The 21,647-nt window shown below is 41.5% G+C and overlaps 2 protein-coding genes across 2 annotated transcripts in view; one reads left to right on the forward strand and one right to left on the reverse strand.

The window, feature by feature from the left end:
- The window catches only part of LOC143291193 (DNA mismatch repair protein Msh6-like), a 241,374-nt gene extending 226,858 nt beyond the window's left edge, over positions 1–14,516 (reverse strand). Inside the window, exon 1 of the mRNA XM_076600922.1 lies at positions 14,203–14,516. Coding sequence (XP_076457037.1) covers positions 14,203–14,386 — 184 coding nt within the window. The 5' untranslated portion in view covers positions 14,387–14,516. The remainder of the gene's footprint in view (positions 1–14,202) is intronic.
- A 94-nt stretch (positions 14,517–14,610) lies between these two features.
- LOC143291192 (dolichyl-diphosphooligosaccharide--protein glycosyltransferase subunit 2-like) overlaps positions 14,611–21,647 on the forward strand; it is a 48,905-nt gene continuing 41,868 nt past the window's right edge. The window contains exons 1-5 of the mRNA XM_076600921.1: positions 14,611–14,694; positions 18,560–18,753; positions 19,420–19,515; positions 19,949–20,057; positions 20,805–20,868. Coding sequence (XP_076457036.1) covers positions 14,685–14,694; positions 18,560–18,753; positions 19,420–19,515; positions 19,949–20,057; positions 20,805–20,868 — 473 coding nt within the window. The 5' untranslated portion in view covers positions 14,611–14,684. The remainder of the gene's footprint in view (positions 14,695–18,559; positions 18,754–19,419; positions 19,516–19,948; positions 20,058–20,804; positions 20,869–21,647) is intronic.

Raw genomic sequence — 21,647 nt, forward strand, 5'->3', positions numbered from 1 at the left:
AATCACATGTACAGCGCATGATGGAATTTTACTTTCGGAGAATGCTATTCCATTCCTTCGTCCGAATCCGAATCCGTTTTGTGTAGGAACACAGGTGCTAGGTGGATAAACATTTGTATTTTGAGCAACAGGTGAGTTTAGAAGACTATACCTGGTGTGCCAAAGCAGTTGTTAGGAACAAGTATGGTGCTGAGACTGTCAGAGAGCCAGTAGACAGTGAGGTTTTTCAATATTGTGATGTCAGTGGAGTAATTACTTTATCAACATCATAAAATGGCTCCATCTGGTGAGTACAATAATGCATGCATGTGAATGTGTATGCCCGCATGTGTGCGTGTGTGTGTGTCGTCTATTAAGTGTCAATGCATGTGCATCCCTGTGTGTGTGTGTGTGTTTGTGCGCGCGCATGTGTAAATGTATGCATGTTACATGCACTTCATGTCTATGGCATGCGACATGCACAACATTATTTCTTTATAAAGTAAATGGTACAATAATGATAATCCCAAATGCATTTTACAAACATTCCACACACAAAGCATGCTACAAGCACCTCAAATGTATTTTTTGTGTGTCAATGTGTATTATGTCCCCCCTTCTCTCTCTCTCTCTTTCACCACCCCCTCTCGCTCTGGCTCCTTTTAGTGTTTTCGTACAAATGTGCGTTTGTGCTTTGTCATTCATTTTCACTCATGTTTTCTTTATTTCAGCATGTCACTTTGTGGAACCTGTTAAAAAAATAATCACACTCACCTCTCCCCCCCTTAAAAAAAGTGGCCAATTTCAGCTTGGAAAATGAACAGGAATATAATCATGGAGATATAATCATGTGTGTTCAGGGGGGTGGGGGTTATAAATATATATGGTTAAAGTATATATATATGTGTGTGTGGGGGGTCTGTGTGTGGGTGTGGTGTGGTGTGTATTTTGTTTTATGTCTTGTCACACATACTGGTCATTTTGACATTTTGTTAAAGCACTGATTTTCAAAATTTAATGTTATTGTTCAAAAGGTAGAAGAGGATGGCGGGTTGAACTGTGAGTTGGAGATGGATAGATAGTGTGTGTGTGTGTGTTCACTCATATGAATGCTAACATTCGCAGACACACCACACTGACAGTGTAGCAAAGCATGGTTTTACACACTGAACTCGATGGCACTGTTATGTGTGAGAGAATTAGTGTGTGGGATGCCAAAATTAAGGCAATCATTCCCTCTCTCCCTTCCTTCTCAGCAGGTGGCCTGTGCGAGGCCTGCCATTCCGACCTTGCAGGCCGCGAGTTATCAGGTTCATGTAGCAGCATCCCATTCTACAGCGCACTATGCATGGCTTCACTCTGTGCAAGTCGTTTTACTGTTCTGCCACTGTCGGTTACACCTTGCGTCTGAAATGTACCAGAGCCTGAAGCTGTTTCATTACTTCAGTTTTTCGCCTAGAGATAACTTGATAAGTGAATGCCACCTGCTTGGAACTAAAGTGCAAGGAAAAAACTGCCGTGTTTACTCCACTGGCCTTGGTGACAATGTTTATCACGTGCTGCTCCCACTTGGCTTGAACAGTACCCTTCCCACTCACTCATAATTGTATTTCTTTTTATCACATCAGATTTCTCGGTGTGAAATTCAGGCTGCTTTCCCCAGGGAGAGCGCATCACTACACTAATGCGCCACCCACTTTTTTGTATTTTTTCCTGCGTGCAGTTTTATTTTTTTCCTATCGAAGTGGATTTTTCAACAGAATTTTGCCAGGAACAACCCTTTTGTTGCCGTGGGTTCTTTTACGTGCGCTAAGTGCAAGCTGCACACGAGACCTCGGTTTATCGTCTCATCCGAATGACTAGCATCCAGATCACCACTGAAGGTCTAGTGGAGGGGGAGAAAATATTGGTGGCTGAGCCGTGATTCGAACCAGCATGCTCAGATTATCTTGCTTCCTAGGCAGACGCATTACCTTTAAGCCATCACTCCACTCATACCCCCTCTGTTAGCCCATGCTTTTTCACAACCCACACTACTAGTTTTAAGAAACAGAGTGGGATCATGATTACATGTGGCTGTTCACCCTGCTACATTTTATCCCAATTGCAAGAAAGCATGGGGAGCACCCCTATGCTTTCCTGCAATGTGTAAAGTGTGTAAAATCCCACTTATCTCAATCAAAAACATTTCCTTTGTCATCGAGTTCGTTTTTTGTCTTTTCATAACACAATCTTAGAGAAAAATGAGAGATAAAAACAAAGAGAGATAGACATATAGAGGGGACGATGACGATGATCATGGTAATGGTGATGGCAATAGCAAAGAATCAATGGTGATGACACTGAAACTTACATCTATCTACTGCATTTCACATGAGGCAGATCATTGCAATCCACCAACCTAAAATTCAAGATCAGAATTACAGCAAATAAACAGCAAATAACAAAATTATCATTATTATGGCAATGTGTTTAACTTGAACATAAATGTATGAACTATCAAGACTTGATCCTGACCTCTCCAGATGGACATTGGGAATAGCATTGAAATGGAACAACTTCCTACATAAATGTGATAGAAAAATAAGTTTGACAATGCTACAACCTTGTACGAGGATCATGGAAATAGGACTGAATCAAGATTTGTTTTTTTGTTGTGATACAACTTTTTCTGTCAGTTCTTTTAGAATTATCCTTTATTTCATGCTTGTTCATGTTCATCTGTTTGTATCAGCATCCATTCACATGCAACATCTCATTCAAAAGGAAATTTTTTTCCTAAAATTATGTTTATCTGACGTACTTACCGTGACCCACCAGTGAAGACTCCGGCAGGGGTCTGATTCCTGTCCTGTGCAAACTACTACCTGCCTATGCGGAGAAAACGAAAGTAGCTATGGCTGATAACCTCCCGGAAGTAAGTTACCTCCCCTCTGTATCCCAGACTAGCTTCCTCTTTTGACGGCAATTAAGCGTACCCAGTGCAGTGTGCAGAGAGAACAGGAAGTGGGGAGGAAGGAAGGGTCTTAAATGTGGGTCATGGTAAGTATGTTATATAAACGTAATTTTAGGAAAAAAAAATCCTTTTAACTACACATACTTTACCAGTGCAGAATGACACGACAAGGTGGAGGGCTGACCTGTTCTATTGTTTGTGTAAGGTGATGGCTTGTTGTGCGACCACTGTGGAGGTGATGCCCCTTGAGCCATCCTTGCTTAAGCGTGAGACATCTCTTATGTAGAAATCAATAAAGATAGCATGGTTTTTCCAAGTGGGCAAAGGCAAGAGATGAGGACCATGCTCTGACTTCGTGAGCTCTGGCTGAGAAAGCGTTAAGTCCCAACCCTGCATCTGCATACGTGCCTTTGATCATACTGACTGTCCTTCAAGACTGAGATGTCTTGCTAATCTCGCGAGAGTGGTCAAGGTGTCAACTGATGAACAAGTGTCGAGCCTTTCCAATCAAAGTGAGGGCTGGAAATGCATACCCTGTGAGGTTGTCTAAAGTGAGCTAGAGGGCGGACAGTTTCTCATGAGGGCCTCGAGAAATGTATGAGGGCAGGCAGAGGCTGAACCTCAATGCAAGGAGGTGCACGTGGCCTGATCCTATGAGTCCACATCGGTAGTGGGCCAACTGGGAAAGAGATAATTGTGTTTGAAGGGATCTGTGGCCCCAGGATGTTGGGTTTGCCTTAGGCGTGACAGTCAGATCTGTAGTGCTCCTCCATGTGAGCTGACAGGTGATGGGTGCGCCCCCTCTCCCCGCCCCTTTTTGTAGCTGCAAAAAGCGACACTGACCTGTTGCCTGAGCATAGAATGGCAGGCATTTGGCTACAAGAGACTTGAAGACTTGATGGCTTCTCTGCCCGGGTGTGGCATGTTCGATCAACATACGGAATTTTGCAGGCAGTCAACAGGTGGGTTGGATCAGGCTGTGGAAGTGTGCTTTAGGTGCCTCTAGGCCATGAAGTCTCTTTCTGTGGTGGGGAAGAGGTTGTCTCCATGAGGAAAGTTTGTACTGAAGGCACTAACTGAGAAATGGGACAAGATCCATGACTGGCCTCTGGCCCTGTGTAGTACGCTTGAAGTCTGGGATGGAGCCGTGAGGGGCATTTGGGACAGAATGGCTATAGATCTGTTGAACTAGCCATTGGAGGGCATGAATCAGCATGGGTAAAACAGGAAACAGCTGTTGTGTGCTACAGGTATGAAGGTGGCCACCAAGTTGGTTCTGCTGAAATGTAAGGAAGCCAGAGAGATGTGACGTGGTCTTGTGGGGCAACCGTGTGCCTGAAAGACATGGTGCTTGCTGCCAAAGTGACAACAAAGTCATCCTCAGACAGGCCCTTGGCTGAAGATTGACACTCCATCAACACGTCAGGGAGTGTCCCAATGGCAAGACAGTGCTTGTAGGCAGGAGACCTGCCAGAGTATCAACCTTTCTGTGAGAAGCCCCTGTCGGGGATGGTCACTATGTTGGGCGATAGGGGAAATGGGGGATGACCCTGTAGGCCAGGGAATTTAGATGAAAGTTTGCATTAGGTCAAAATGTCTGCAACAAAACTGTTCTTTTTACGTTAAAACAGAATAAATCATACTGATCACACTGATATAAAAGTTGACTACAATAGGGCGGCGGGAACATAGGTAGATTTTGATTTTTAATGTCCAGAATCGAATATTTTTATTACTTCTGCCTGTGTGAGATCGCCTTACGAAGAGTCGCAAGGCAAGCACAGGCGAAGGTTACGCAAGCGCGGTATAAGGGGTCGCCAGAGGAAAGCGTTCAGCGCGGTGCAGTACATGTGACTGACTGCTGCCACGCTGATGCTGATCTGTGAGCAGGTCACTGCGACAGACAACTGATACTGAACAGTAAGCTAGGAACAGAGCTCTTTGGGGTCAAAAGGAAACAAACATTTTCAATTTCCTGTATTTTATACTTAAGTGGTAAAAGACGCAAATCCGCTTTTATGCATGTTTTCCAGTTTCCTACCATTCATGACATATCATAAAGAATGAAATCGGTATTATACCGACTGCAAAAGTGAATTTATGAAGGCAGCACAGGATCATTTAGTTCGTAAGTACAATTTTGTTGATATTTTACACAATGCACAACTTGGACCGGATATACTCCATGCTCCGCTTATTAACGTGTAGAATATAAATATCTAAATATGTGTTAACCCGGTTCGGTTTCAAGGAACATTATCAGCGCTCTGTCCAGACAATAAATTGGGAAAGTATGGAGGGCAGATGATGGCAAAATTGAACATCATGTCTTGATGTGAAAAGAACGGTATGAAATACATATTTTTCTTTGGAAATTAACCAGTATTTGCAAATGTGACTCACGAACCCTGGCGCAGAAGACGTCGATTTAGCATGGGATATAAATAATAAACATAATGATAACAATGGATCATAAATTTTATTAATTATTATGTAAAACTTTGTTGCAACACATGTAACATTGAATCCAGTTTACCTAAACTAACTTTGAATTACTGGATTTATAATAATGATAGTAATGAATCTATCATGCGATCCTTAGCCAATGCAATGCATTCAAACAAAGCCTGTGCAAAATTATGTATTTTATTAATGATTACCTAAAACCTTATGACATATGTAACATGGAACCCAAAATACCTAAACTAACTCCACCACCATGGATGATTTTATTTTTCAGAAACACTGCAGGCACTCCATTTTCACATCAATTCTCCCCAGTGTTTAACTGTTTAAAGTACTACCGTTCATCTTATTATGAAATGGGAATTGTATTATTTATATCACTTGACAAGAGTTTTCCTCTTTATCTGAAGGATTGTGATCAAAACACCGGATTCTTTGTATCCTTCTATTCGGTCAATCAACAGAAAACTGATTAGCGTTATCCTTACAGTGAACAAATATGTAGGATTGTAGAAAAACAAAATGTAATAAAAGTAAGACTTTGAGAAAAAACAAAACCAAACAACAACAACAATAACAACAAACAACAAATAAAAATAAGGAATTTTATTATCTGTGTAAAGCAGAACCAAAGAACATGTGTTCCATGTCCGAATGTGACACCTGACTTCATCTCAACACAACTAAACGTGAAATGCTTCAAACTTAATTAATTTTAAGAAATTCATTCACAATCAATGTATACTTTGGTTTTTCAGAACTTGTGTGATGTAAAATGTGGCTGTTCTAATTTTGCAAAACAATAAGCGTGTAGGGACTGACATGTTCCGGATACAACAAATTTTTTTCATTCCACACTTCGTCTGTCTTGTGAAATGATAAACTACATCATTTTGTGATAAAACTTCACCAGACAGCAAAAGCCAAAATCAAGGTAATTTAAGGGGGTGATTTTCTACTTTGAACATTGTTGTTTGGAACTTTTGATGCAACAAGTCTTCAACTGAAAACAGTCTTACTGAACTACATGTGTTGACTCGGTTCGAAATCTTACGCCAGTATCCGTATATTACCGCATCTTGCCATGTGTCAGAAACAGTGATTGTGTCTAAACTTAATCGGATCAGAGATAAATGTACAAACAAACCATAACAACAATGAAATTAACATACACAGTTTTTTGTTGTTGTTTTTTTTGTTTTTGTTTTGTTTTTAATATAGCAACCATGGGGTGCGAATGAACATATCGGAGATTTTCGTATATGTACATCTCACATGCTGTCGGAAACAACACATTCTCTGAAACTGTGTTCAAAACACACATGATTGAAGGGTGTTTGTCAAACCGATTTACGCTTTCCCGCGATGAATCCGCATGATTTATGTGGAAACAGTTCTAATTTTGTTTACATGTGTATTTTTATTGGGTCGTTTACATGCACAGAAGTAACACAGAAAAGCGGAACTGAAAATTAATATATGACGTCGATTGCAATTAAATAGTTGAATAGACATTTTTTTTCAGAAAATGAGTGTATGTGCTGCAGAAGATAGATGTGTTGACCACCTGTTGCAAATAAAGAACGTGCAGTGTATTCATGAATGTGCTTGCCTTTGAATGAATAAAAATACGTCAAGAGGAACGGGTTGTTTACATCTGTCACGCAGGTTTTTTTCGTAATATTTCAAACTTGATGTACCATTTTTACTGATGATCAGTGTTTTATTATCACAACGAATGAATTTAGATCAGGTCTGTATGTACTGGATTTTAATCAGGTTTGTACTGATTTGTTTCTGACCACTTCATGTTCAGACACATTGCCATGTCACAAAATGGCGCTGAAATTTTGGATGTTTTTAATAATTTTCAACACATTTAAGACACAAGTACAAACCATATTCTCACAAAATTGTTGCAGACATTTCTCTAATGAATTGCAATCCTGACAACAAGTGAAACATTTGAATAATCATTGTAAACACATGCTTATACTGAATCAGACTGAGAGACCCCCATTTCCAACAAAGTTCTGGAGACTGACCCATTTTCATTTTCCAGGCAGTCTTTGCTCTTCATGACTATCTGATGCACTTCATTTTGCCACCTTCATACTCCAGCCAGATACATTTTCTTTCCCAAGCTAAACTGACGTGTCTACTGCGCCAGGGTTCGTGAGTCTCATTTGCAAATACCGCTTCATTCCCAAAGAAAAATATATATTTCATACCGTTCTTTTTACATCAAGACATGATGTTGGTCGATTTTGTCATCATCTGCCTTCCATGCTTTCCAAATTAATTGTCTGGACAGTGCTCCGACAATGTTCATTGAAACAAACCTAGTTAACAGGTACTGAGATATTCATATACTGCACGTTAATAAACAGAGCATGAAGTATTTCCAAGTTGTGCATTGCATAAAATGTCAACATAATTGTTCTTACGAACTAAATGATCCTGTGCTGCCTTCATAAATTCACCTTTGCAGTCGGTATAATACCGATTTCATTCTTTATGAAATGTCAGGATTGGTAAGAAACTGTAAAACATTCACAAAAGCAAATTTGCGTTTTCTACCAGTTTAGTATATAATAGATGAAATTAAAAATGTTTGTTTCCTTTTGACCCCAAAGAGTTCTCTTATTTTCTGTACGGTATCTGTCATCAGTCGCATTGACCTACTAACGGAGGTATAGGACCATCAGCGCGGCAGCAGACAGCCACAAGTACTGTACCGTGCTGAACGCTTTACTCTGGCGACCCCTTATACCATGCTTGCGTAACCCTGGCTTGCTCTTGCCTTGCGGATCTTTGTAAGGCACTCTCTCAAGGCCAGAAGTGTGACAAATAATTATTAAAAACCAAAATCTAATTATGTTCCCGCCCACCTACAGCGGTCAAGTTTATATCAGCGTGATCAGTATGATTTATTCTATTTTATTGTGAAAAGAACGGTTTTGTTGCAGACATTTTGACCATTTTTGTATCTGTCCTGCACTACTGTGAATGAGGGGACTGCATGAGGAGTTAATGTGAGGCCGCCGGTAGTACGGAGAGTGAAAACTTTGACAGAGTAGGAACAAGCAGTGCAATAGGGACAGCACGGACTTAACCCTTTGAGCCCTGACCACCGTTTTACTGGTGGTAGAGAAAAATGACATAATGCCTAGCCACCGGTTGAGTGGTGCGTAAACACTTGTGTTGTGTTTTGCTATTGGTCGACTTATATTGAAGAGCCAATCAGAAAAAACGTAATATTCTGACGTCAGCGAACGTAGTACCAACATGGCCGCGCCTTTTCACTGTGTTTTGTGCATGTGCTTTGGATAAAAAAGATCGATTTCTACCATGAAGCATGCAGAGTCTCAACCTGACACGCCTCCTTTGATCAACTGATTCTGCATGCTCAGATTCATTTTCAACATCACTATCTGTAGCAAAATCATCCGATTCGAATTCCACCTCACTGTCAGAGTAATCATTGTCATACTCTACTTCCGATAAATCATCAAGCATATGAATTACTTGCTGCGTTGTGTACAGTTGTTTTCTCACACGTTTTGTCCCTGATTTCTGCCCTGACGGGCCAGGTTGAAACTCTGCACGCTTCAAGTGTTTACACACCGCTCAACCGGTGGCTAGGCATTATGTCGTTTTTCTCTGCCACCGGTAAAGCAGTGGTCTGGGCTCAAAGGGTTTAATACCAATTATTTGCAAATTTTGGCTCAGGAGCTCAGGCAGAAGGGTTAAAATCGCTCAGGAACTCAGGGCTCAAAGGGTTAAAGAACAGAGTAGGCTGGTATTGTGTGCTGCCACCTGGCTAATGGCCTTTGTTGCAGCAGGATCCGTTGGAGAAGTGCATGCGAAGATTGCCCCTCTGTAACCACAGCAGTGGTTGTGTCAAAACTAAAAAAGGTCAGGCAAGGAAGACCAGGTGGGGAAATCACTTTCCACCACCAATGGTTTGATGAGTTGATGCGGCATTATGTTCAAGCATGATGACGGGCCGAGCTATGAGACCAAAAAGTGGCTGCTGCTGTGCTGGTACAAGAGGGCATAAAGGTGTGCCTCTGTGCCCAGCGAATGAGTCGTTGTGCTATACAAGAAACATTCCCCTTGATCAATATGCCTTTCCTCCTAAACATAGAGGAACGTAATTTTTACCCTGGCCTTCTGCTATCGGTGAGGTGTGGAAGGGATGGACGTGGGGCTGAGCAAGTCAGAAGTGTACCCCATGCCAAGCGTGTGGCCTGATTGTCTTCTGCCCAGCAGACATTCTTTAGGCCTGATAAAACTTGGAAGTCGAAGACTGACATCCATTAATGGAAGGGCCAGCTGGGATGTATGGCCCGTGTGAAACTGATCAAATGACAGTAGTGCGAAGCTATCATTGTTCTAGGCAGTCTTTAGGCCTGATAAAATTAGAAAGGTGAAGACCAACATTCATGAATAGCAGGGCCAGCTAGGATGTAGAGGCCATGTGAAACATATCACAACCATAACAGTGTGAAGCTAGGGTTGTTCACGGCAGTCTTTAGGCCTGATAAAACTTGGGAGGTGAAGACTGACATCCATCAATGATAGGGCCAGCTAGGATGTATGGCCTTTGTGAAGCTGTTAACACAACCACAGTGGTGCAAACCCAGGGTTATTGTAGGCAAAGGAGGGAAGAAAAGATGCCTTGCAACCATGGCAGGAATAAAGGGCTTGTGTGTCTCTGAGTAGCATGCCTAAATTGGAATGCCTTGTCTCTCCTTGCACCAAGAGAGTGCATCCTTAGCCATGTGGGTGAGAAGGGAGTGTTATGTGGGTCCCTAAGGACCAGCCACTACAGAGATGTGAAAGGATCATACATTCAGGTTTCAACAAGACAGTTTTGTCTGTGAGTGCAGTGGTCCTCCAAAAGCAAGGAAGGGATGTATTTATGAAAATAAATACATACATGTACTAAGGGATATGTATAGACTTCAACTCAAGTGATGATGTCAGGAAATATGACTATGACTATAGATCAAAGCAAAAAAATAAACAGCTGTACAAGCATACATGTAGCATGCACAGATATACCCAAGTAAATGGGTATGTGTGCATAATTAGTAATGGAAAGGAATCTGTGTGTGTATATATATATATATATATATATATATATATATATATATATATATATATATATGTATATATATATATATGTACATACACATATGAATATTGTGTCAGTATGCAGACGCATAAAGTTCTGATCATCATGTACAGAATCACTCAAATGCAAATGTGCATATATTGCTATGTAGGAAATCTCAGTGTGTAGAGATAGAAATATAATTATACATGTTATTATGAAAAATGTATAAACATATCCCGTAAACACACACACATGTATACAGAGGGATAAATATACATCTATATATGTAATATATAAAAATATATATAAATATAGCTAGATTTTTGTTGTTGTTGTATATGTTAACAAATAATAATAAATAAAAACGAAAATATTGTGTTTTATTTCATGTTATTGTGTTAACAAGAAAAGAAGGGTAATTGGATTGGTTGCCTGCAAAGGACTGTGCAAGGCGGGGTGAAGAACCAAAAGTTCAGTAGTACATAGCCTGAGAAACAGCAAGAAAGGTGTAGTTGCTGTGCAAGGTTGTATAAAGCCCACGAATGGGTAGCGAATGAAAATGCGAAAAGACATCGTTGGTCGTCAATAAAAGGGGCTGGAGTGACTTGGTGTGTAGGCGGAAGGGAAGTAACCACAATGCCAACCACCTAGGTTACAAAAGCAGAGTTGCCTCCCTTGGTGCCGATAGTCGGCAAAAAGGAGGGTGCCTTTAGAGCACATATCATGCCGTGTGTGGGAGTCCGTGGTTCAATGCCATCGTAACCGACACGGGTGAATACGGCCACAAGGGGAATAATTATACCGTCCCTTAGTGCCGTGGGCATCCCTACCCGAATCGGTCGCCATGGGATGCGAGATGGTCGGGGCATGTGGCATGACAGTGCCGTAAGCCAGTGTCATGGACGTTGTGGATGAATATTGAGGGGGTAGCAAGACCATCGGCTTGCCATGGGATGTGTGTCCCCCTGTAGATGAATGGCAGTCCAACTTTGCAAATAGCTCCTGCAAGAGGACCGACCGTCAGACTGTGTGTGTTGACGCATAAAAGGGCAGACAAGATCGGCCTGAGCACTGCCGAGTGGCACGATCAAGTTATAAAGAAGCACTCCGACGTGGAAGTGCCAATATTAGTCTGGGTAACAGCAGAGTCCGGCAGTGGGGCATAAAAAACCAGCACAGCCGAAGTTCAAGGGGCTGTGCACACACCTGCTCTGTGGGCAATGGGGCGGTGCAGGCGCAAAGCAGGTAACTGCGGCGGTCGCTGGCAGGTGTGCCGAAGTGGAAGTTGCTGATGTTCGGGACAAGGGGGAGGGTGCACAGATATAATAATAAAAATAATATTTTTATTTTTATATAGCGCTATAATACAAGCATAAGCAAGCTCTAAGAGCTTTTCAATCCAGTACCTAAAGTGAAACAAGAAAGTATATAAAAAGTAGTAGAAACATAAAACAGAATCATTAATAATATAAAAACACAATGCATAAAACTCACAAAGTAACATACTATCAATACTACAACTGTTACACTCCAACACTCACACTAACACACACGCACAGACACACACATGATTAAATGGCTGAGATGACAGCAATTTTCACTTAAAATACATACATGTAAAAAGGAACATAACTGTAATCTGCATTCCATAGATTTTGTAAAAACTGTAAAATAAAATTTTGGACAGAAAAGGTAAAAGGGGTAAAAATCGGGTCATTCTCCCTTTCGAACCACACCACCACCATCCATCTACCCACCCCCATTCTCTCCACTCTCCCATCACACACACTCACATTGCCATGGGCCTGAGACAACAGCACATACGGGCGTGTGTGTCCCCTAGTGGTCCACCTTCCTCCCTACCTAGAGAGAGGCCTAGTGGCCCACCTTCCTCCCTACCTAGAGGGAGGGTATCCTGACTCACCTCGATCACCACTGGATGCGAGACGGTCAGGGCATGCCACGTGTGGGGCACGGATATGTTGTCCGGCCGCCGTCACAGACAAAAAACATATTGGATTGAGTGTGCAGAGCGGTGGACGTATATCCATGTTGGTTCCCCTAAGTGAACACATGCTCAGTCACTGAAATTTTGGGCATGGGGAAAGAGACAGAGGGCGACTCATGCACTGCCGACTGACATGGCAGAGAAAATGCGGATCGTGGACATGAATCGATCCAGTCAAAAAAGGAAACAGCACAACTGACCTTTGTGTGGGTAAATAAACCCAGAGATGGCACCGGAGGTGGTAGTGGTCTGGGGTCGACCAGAGGGAGTGGAGGAAGTGTGGAAAGGCTGCAAGGCTTAAGTTCTGCCCCAAATACTGTACCTGTACCTGTTGCTGAGGGAGCCCGAAGTAGAGGGCTCTAACAATTGCGACTGCACCTTAATTTTAGCTTGATTTCCCAAACGAGCTAATTAAGTTTGTGACCTGTTATTATGTCCTCGTCAGACACAAAGCATGAGTGTCAAAGAAATTGATAGACAGTCAGAAAATACACACCAAAAAATTAGCCGTATGAAGAGCACAGGATTAGAAGTCAAATTGGCTGCCGGAAAAAGAGGAAGCTAGTCAGGGATACAGAGGTGAGGTAACCTACTTCCAGGAGGTTATCAGCTGTAGCTACTTTTGTTTTCTCCACATAGGCATGCAGTAGTTTGCTCAACACAGGAATCAGACCCCTGCCAGAGTCTGCACTGGTGGGTCACAGTAAAGTATGTGTAGTTAAATCAGCTTTTCGATTTCATAGCAAACCAGACAGACAAAAAGAAGCATACAAATGAAATCAATCAATCCTGTGTCATCACCATCAACATTTTCATTGATGTCACCATTATCATCATGATCATCAGTGTTATCATCCCCCATCTCTTTTTTTGCTCTCTCATTCTTCTCCGAGATTTGTGTTTGTAAAAACAAAGAAACCAATCCTGATGACAAAAGAAATGAAAATAAGGGGGACTTACTAGTACCACAATCACACATTGTGAGGAAGCATGGGGGCACCCTCCATGTCTTCTCACCAGTGAAAGAAAATGTGGAATGGGAATGACTATGCTTTCTCAAAATCCCACACATTATCGCAAAGTGCGAGAAAGTGTGGGGCATGCTTTCTGTTTCAATGTGCAAGAAAAGTGTGGGATTTCAAGAAACATGGGACAACACCCACCAACCCCAACCCCGACCCACTCCCACCGTTCCCCGTAAGTACTCTCTAATGTTTATGTCTGAAACACCACCATGCTGTGCAAACTGATGTTCCGGCGAGGCTTCCTGCTCTTGAAGACAGAGTGAGCACATTACAATTTACACTTGTCCAGATGGAACGTCCTTGTTCTCCCACTCTTCCAAACATCAAAGTCAACCTGAAGAATGTCACCATCCGTGACAGCCAGGACAAGCTTGCAGTTTGGTTAGTGAGGACAGGCACGCAATATCTTATATGGTGATCGATCATCAATCAACAGATGTTTGAGGAACACAAGGGGGTCCTGTAACTGATCCCTGCGACACCATACGCTCTCCTTCCTATGTGTATTAAACTGTAATCCCCTTACACTCTTTTACAATATATCAACACATCTGTTTATTATCACACCATTTAACATATTAGATGAGAACTATATTCTCATCAAGTTATATCAATTAATAGCATTGTCAATGTTGTGACTGACCACAGCCATTCTGCGATGAGGGACTGGTTTTAGCTGCCGTCGGACTCAACTTGTTATTCGGTGATCGGCGAGGCGACAGAACCTCCTTGCTTGTCTGCGGAGTTGTTTCTTTCTTTGGTGTCTTGGTAAAGTATGCAAATAGTGTATTGCCTTGCTTAGGCCCTTGTTTCTGAGATTTGGACATCCTGACACAGACCTGCGGCGTGCAGCAGTTATGTGGGACTTTTCCCGCGGTATCGTGCGGACGTGTGTTGTATTTCCGGTTACGAAGCAACCCATTCTGAAGATAAAAAAAGCAAAATTTTTAGACAGTCCGAAATCTACAAAAAATATTATTTCAAAACGAAATCAGTTGTTCACGATCTACTATGTGTTGTCGATACATTGTCTCATGAGCAGTCTGTTTCTTTTCAGACCCATTCCATCGTCTTATAATCGTGGAAATGCCCGGATGAAGCTGAGATTTGGACGCGTCAAGCAACATGGCGAAAGGTGGGCTGGTCACAAGGACTCGAACAAAAATTCTTTTTCCCCCATTATATGTTTTGTTTTGAATGGAAATATTTCATGCATTAAGTTATGCATTTATAACGTTTTGTGCATATGACTTGATTTGATTCTTAGTTTCGCATATGCGATTGTGTGTGAATTGTCCAGTCGCATGAACCGGCAAGTTTTTAATGCCACGTGTGAGAATAGATCTCTCGTCGCCTTCCTGGTGTCGTAATTTACTGCAGTTAATTTCGAAACTTACTCAGCGGGTTATTTGTTAAGACAGTAGAAATAGTCGGAGTCGGCAGAATCTATAGTCTACAGAATCTTCACAATGATGAAGGCGGTAGTCAAGGGAAAGAAGGCGGCAGAATCACTAATGCAGTAATGTTGAGAGATATGGCGGAACTTAAAGCAAAACAAAAAATGGGGAATCGGGGGGGGGGATAAATCTCCAGTTGTTGGGTGATAGTGATAGCGGAGTGTTTAGAACTTTCACTATGATTATCAGTGTCAAGATTCGAACCCGGCGCGTCAGATGGGTAAATGATGGAGATGTTGACGGTCTCAAATGTCAACAGAAGTAGCTTGCTGAACGTACCTGAATTCTCTTTGCTGCTAAATGCTAGTTTAGTTGTTGGTGTGAATGTTTGCAGGATCAGGGTTGCAGAGGCTTCCTTCCTTCCATTCTAAGAGTGACCTCCATCAAATGTTGATTATTCTGTCTTTATTCCCAGTGTTTGGGGGATCTGCAGGAAAAATCACTGATTTTAAAATATAAAAAAAAGACTTTATTTCACAGTATCTAGGTTAGACCACTCCTATGATAATATAAAGGCCATGGAATTGCCAACCACTGACACATCATGAGCAAGCTGAAGATGTCTAATAAAATAAAATACACAAAAAACACCACATGTATGATGTATACAAGAGTTTGTAGTCAGTCAGACACTAACACTGACAGGGAGTCAAACTGGAGTGGGTGCAGGATGAAAGAAGGGGAGAGAAACTAATGACATATAAAGTGGTTAGTACTTGATTTTAAAGAGTCAGATACTCAGATAAAGCTCTTGAGCCATCATCATCACATTCATTAAGGAAGGATTTTTTTTCTTTTACCTCCCATCTACTGATCTAGTGTAAGGTCAATGTGTACCGTGAAATTTGTCGATGCCTGAACATCCTGCATATTTAAAACACACACGCACACGCACAAGCACGCACGCACAAGGCAGATCAAATTTACATGTTAAACATCCTGTTAAATTGAGGTGATGTTGGACAGACAGTAAAGAAAAACTACGATTTTGCTGACTGCGAAAACAGCAAATGCTAAGAACTAAAGAAGCACATTCGTCTCTGAAAAATTCGTCACTGAAGATGAACTTTTGACGTCACTTCCTACCACCCCCTTCATCCCCCACCACCACCCAGTATTGCTGAAATTACATCACTTGATTGGAGACAGTCATCAGCTTGATCCACTTTACCCGTTTTACCAGCTTTTGCCAGCGTGCAGCCTGTCAGTGTGCTCAAAAACAACAGCAATCCTGAAATGTACCCACGTCCAACTGACAGGCTGCACGCGAGTTTGGTCAAACGAGTTTACCAAACTCGCGTGCAGCCTGTCAGTTGGACATCCGTAAGTTTCAGGATTGCTGTTGTTTTTGAGCACGCGCGCGCACACACACACACACACAGATCGACACACAGACAAATGCACACTGGCAGTTGTGCAAACACATATTACCGTGCTTACATACACTACACAGACACGCGTACATACACATATACGTGCATACACACACACACACACAAACACGCCTTCGCAGACGCGCGCGCACACATACACACAAAAACACATAACACGCATACACAGATCGACACACAAACGCACACTGGTAGATGTGCAGACACATTTTACCATGCTTACATATATACATACGCGCGCGTGTACACACACACACACACACACACACACACACCACGCATACACACTGAGATCGACACACAGACAAACGCACACTGGGAGATGTGCAAACACAATATACCACACTGTGCACACACACACACACAGAGGCCTACATTTAAAACAATACCCCCACCCACATACACACAACTGTGTGCTCTGTCTCCAGCCCTGGCAAGTCACATTTAGCAACAATTGCTTTGTAGCACCATAGTGCAACAGAACGAAAACTTTGTTGCAAACAGTGTTAAGCCAGACTTAATCAGGGGATGATAAGGCAGTGCTGCAGTGATATTTAGATCTGGATCTAGATATTCATTTCCCCCATTACATGCATGAAATATGGTTTTCTTCAAATGCACTTGCCACCTCTGCCTCTTATTTGGATGGCCCGCTCGCACACACACACACACACAGCTGAATCCACACACACACACACACACAGCTGAATCGAGAAAACACACACACACACACACATATACACTCTCTCACTCTCGCAAACACACACACACACACACACACACACACACAAATGGAAAAAACACACACACACATGTATTCTCTCACTCTTTCAAACACACACGCACACACACACACACACACACAGATGCTGATTGAAGACAAAATGCAAAGCATATACTTTCTCTGTCTCTCAGGCATACACAAACACTTTCTCCCTACTCGCCCCACTTTCACCACACACATGGTTGAATTTAATACACAAACACACGCGCGCGCGCACACACACACACACACACACTGTGTGTGTGTGTGTGCGTGAGCTCAGAGATTCTCTCTCTCTCTCTCTCTCTCTCTCTCTCTCTCTCTCTCTCTCTCTGTTTTTGGATGTAACGCATAACCAGCTTTGCTCTCATAATGCAGTCCCCAAGATCCCCTCACTTGTTATGGTAAATTTCACAATTTTGGAATCTTATCTCTGCATACAGATAAAATCTAAGAGAGAGAGGAACGAGGATGGGAAAGTTGTGTCATGAATAAAATAAATGATGGTAACTGTAAGTCAGCCATTTTCTGTTGGTGATTTTGTTATGTGCTCCTTTTTGTCTTTGGAGATTGGTATCTCTGTATGTGATTACTGAAAGTTTCACCTGTGTTTGACAATTAGCCCTAATTCATGTCTTGGTTAGTACAAAGAAGACGTAATGAAGAGTGTATTAAAGTGGAAATGCCACCATGTCCATACTACTGAAAACTCCATAAAACTACTGAAAACTGGGGTTCTACTACTGAGAGATATTTGGGGGCCTAGGCAGGTCTGGTATGTGCATATATATGTTTAATGTGCATGCTTGTGAGTTGAGGACTGAGTGTGTTTCGTATGCGTGTGTGTGTGGATTGTAAAGCGCTTTGTGCAATGAGGAAAACGCTGATAAATGTCCAGTTATTATAATTATTCTTATTTGAATAGTTGAGCACCATTTCAATGTAGATTGGAGGTAAACTGCTTGAAGCAATGTGAGATGGTAACATGACTGAATTTAGACAGATTAGAGTTGATTTGCCAGCTTTCAAGCTGTATACAGTTAATTCTATCAAATAATATTTTAACCTTATGACTGCTGAACCTTCATGAAATGAAACTAGTTTGGCATGAATTTGAACTACAAGAACTACTTCTTGCATACTTTTTGTGGTGTTGGACTTGGAGGAAGGATTGAGTCCTAATAAAGAATGGTTACTGACATCCTGGCCAGAAACTGAAACCTCAGTCTTTCAGCAGTTAGGCAACAGCCCAGCACAGAAGATCATTAGAACTAATAGTAATACTGTAATAAAAGTTTTATATTTGCATATATTATGTGTGTGTGTTGATATTTTCATCAAAGGATTGCTTTTATTATTATTTCAAAAACTTTTTTTTTCTGTGCCCAGTATGTTCAGTTTTGATTTTGCTGGCGGTGGCTGTGGTGGGAAAAGCACTAACACCCTCCACCTTCCTGACAACTGTGGACCAGCAACGTCTGCGCTCAGTATTTGAGAGTGCTGCCCCTTATGTAGACCTGCCCTCGGCCCACTACTCCATTTTGGGCATCAAGCTCTTAGGGGGCACCATGCCCAGTACTCAGGTTGGTACAAAGATCTTTTCTTTTTCTTTTTTTCTTTTTTTCTTTCTTTTTTAATGCACAAAAGCATGATGAATTTAGCACTTTGAATTGAATAAGAACTGATGAACATCTTTTCCAGTGAATGAAGAAGGAGTATGACAAAAAAGCTTTAGAAGTCAAACTGGTAGGGAACAAATGCTGAATGGTTAAAAGATCAATTTAGTAATGATTTCAGGGTTACTACAGAGTTAAAGAAGTCTTCAAAATTTTTGAAAAAACTTTTCAAGGTATTAAACACTATTTTTGCCCATCAGGATCTGGAAAAGTAATGGAATTTTGATAAAACCTTTGACAAGTACCTTTTGATAAAGAGCTTGTAGTGGGTTTTTTTGTGTTTTTTTAAAGGAAAACAAACTATTGAAAAAACAAAAAAATGATGAAAAATGAACATCAGTGTCTGGATATTCATTTATTGGCCAATCTGTTACCAGTAGTGGAGTCGGTGAATCTTTTATTCGGTTTCACACAATATCTGATGTTGTTAGTACCAAATCAAGTTCATGTTGTGAGCACTGGTTCCTAAATCAAAATGTTAGTACCAATACCTCAGTGTTGTAAGTACCGTGACCATATGTTGGCAGTAGTAATGCTGGCCTTTATACTGAAAGCAGTGTGTTCCGTGTGCAGGACACCTGCAAGTTCCTGCAGTCCAAAGTGGATGCTGGCAGCATAGAGTCTGTGTACCACGCTTCAGGGGCTGCTGCTGCTCTGGGAGGATGCAAGGTGAGCTGGCAGTATTGGGTCCTGGGTCAGGATGTCTGGCACTTTTTAATGTGCAAGTGTAGCGCAAGGATGTCTGGCACTTTTTAATGTGCAAGTGTAGCGCAAATGTGTCACAGTTTTGTAGCTGTGTAGTGTGCGATTTGGGTGAATTTCTGTGATTGATATGTAGTCCATTGTGTCCATTTCTGTTGTTACTGGACTGGTTGTTGTTGTTTTTTAAAGTTTATTTCAGCATAAAGAATAACATTAAAAAATGTATTTAAATGGTAATTTATTGAATAAACTCAATTACATCATTTGAATTTGTTACCATTAACAGTTTTTACAAGTTTTCATTTGGTGATTGGTGAAAAGTTGTAAGTTATTTGGTAAAGAGACTGGCGACTGACTGAAAGCAGAGTTGTGTGTCAAGTGCATTGCTTGTGGTTTGCAGTTTGATGTGCCTTCAGCCAAGCAGCTCCTAACAGATGCCATTGCCGCCAAGGCTTCTGTGCAGGACATCAGCTTTGCTTTCTTCGCCATGAAAAACCTTGGCATTGCAGGTCAGAGCCTGACAAGTCTGGCTTTCTCTTGCCTTCTTCGCTCTCTTGCCTGCGCCTTGGGTTTCTTCCATGCATACATGTGTGCAACATTCTGCACACCTTCATCTCACAGGGTACAAAAGAAATAAAGAAAGAAACCATGGTACACGCAGAAATGGAATGTTAACTGTACAGACTTGTTTATGGTGACTGATGTTATAACAGAGATTTACATTGATTGTACCTAGAGTGTGTATTGTTTTGTGATGTTGCAAATTTCAGTGTGAAACATGAATTTAATTACACATACTTAACCGTGACCCACTAGTGCAGACTCCGACAGGGGTCTGACATTCCTGTCCTGTGCAAACTACTATCCGCCTATGCGGAGAAAACGAAAGTAGCTATAGCCGATAACCTCCCGGAAGTAGGTAACCTCCCATTTGCACCCCTGACTAGCGCCCTCTTTTTCCGGCAGCCATCTTGACTCCTGTTCCTGTGCTCTTCATACATCCAAGTTTTTTCTTATTTTCTGTCTGTCTGTCAATTTTCTGGTGTTCTTGTTTTTTGTCAAATTATGTCTTCAACCAGGTCACATAATTATAATGCTTGATTGGGCGATCGGGCTAAAATTAATGCACAATCAATTCATGGACACTCTGGGCCCTCTACCTCTGGCCCTCTCAACAACGCCAACCCTCATGAACGTAATTTTAGGAAGAAAATTTTTAATAAAGAGGCATGTCTGTGTTTCTTTTTGTGTTTCAGTGGATGAGAAGAGCATCAGCGCTGCTTTGTTGGAGGCTTTAAAAAGTGACGATTCACCCCTAAGGTATGTTACACTCCGGGCATCTGTGGGGTTAGTAGGTTGAAGGGCTTGGATGAGGGTAAAAAATTGAAGGGGGGGGGGGGGGGGGGTACTTATAATCTTTTTTTGTCTCATGGTACACCATAGTTTTCAGAGACTTTCTTAAAACCAAGAAGCGAAATAAAAAGGAAAAAGAGACTGATGTTAAAAAAAAGTAATAGTTTGTATGGTATATACTTCAGGGATGGGAGAAGGGCGTGTCGGGAATTTGGAATGCTCTCAGCACAGATGCTTTTAAGGTCAGGAATTATATAAAAAAACCAAACATGCATGATTGAAAGAGAAGGGAAAAGAAAGGCTGAGGGATGTGATTGCTCATCTTTTGACATGATGCTTGAGAAACGATAACTGAAATCACTGCAAGATCAGTGATAATTGTTGTCACTGTATTACTGATCAAAGGAAATGTCATCCCTTCTTAGAACCTCAGCTGAGACCTGAAGTTGTGTGCCATGTATATGAACTGGCAATGAGTTTATCTGTAAAGAAAATAAAAAGGGAAAAAGAAAAAAACAGGCAGCTTCTTGTGCATATGCATGCTTATTTTGATGAGCATTAGGCAGGGGCAGTGAAAGGGAGGGAAATGATTACATTGTTGTCATTGAATGTGAAAGATATGTTTGGAAGTTGTTGCTTGTTGTGATTAATTGTTCTAGAAATTAGGCTTAGTTTATATTTGACTCACTTGTGTAAACAAAGTGAGTCTGTGTTTTAACCCGGTGTTCAGTTGTCTGTGTGTGTGT

This window comes from Babylonia areolata, chromosome 16, assembly GCF_041734735.1.
Source record: "Babylonia areolata isolate BAREFJ2019XMU chromosome 16, ASM4173473v1, whole genome shotgun sequence".
NCBI lineage: Eukaryota > Metazoa > Mollusca > Gastropoda > Neogastropoda > Buccinidae > Babylonia > Babylonia areolata.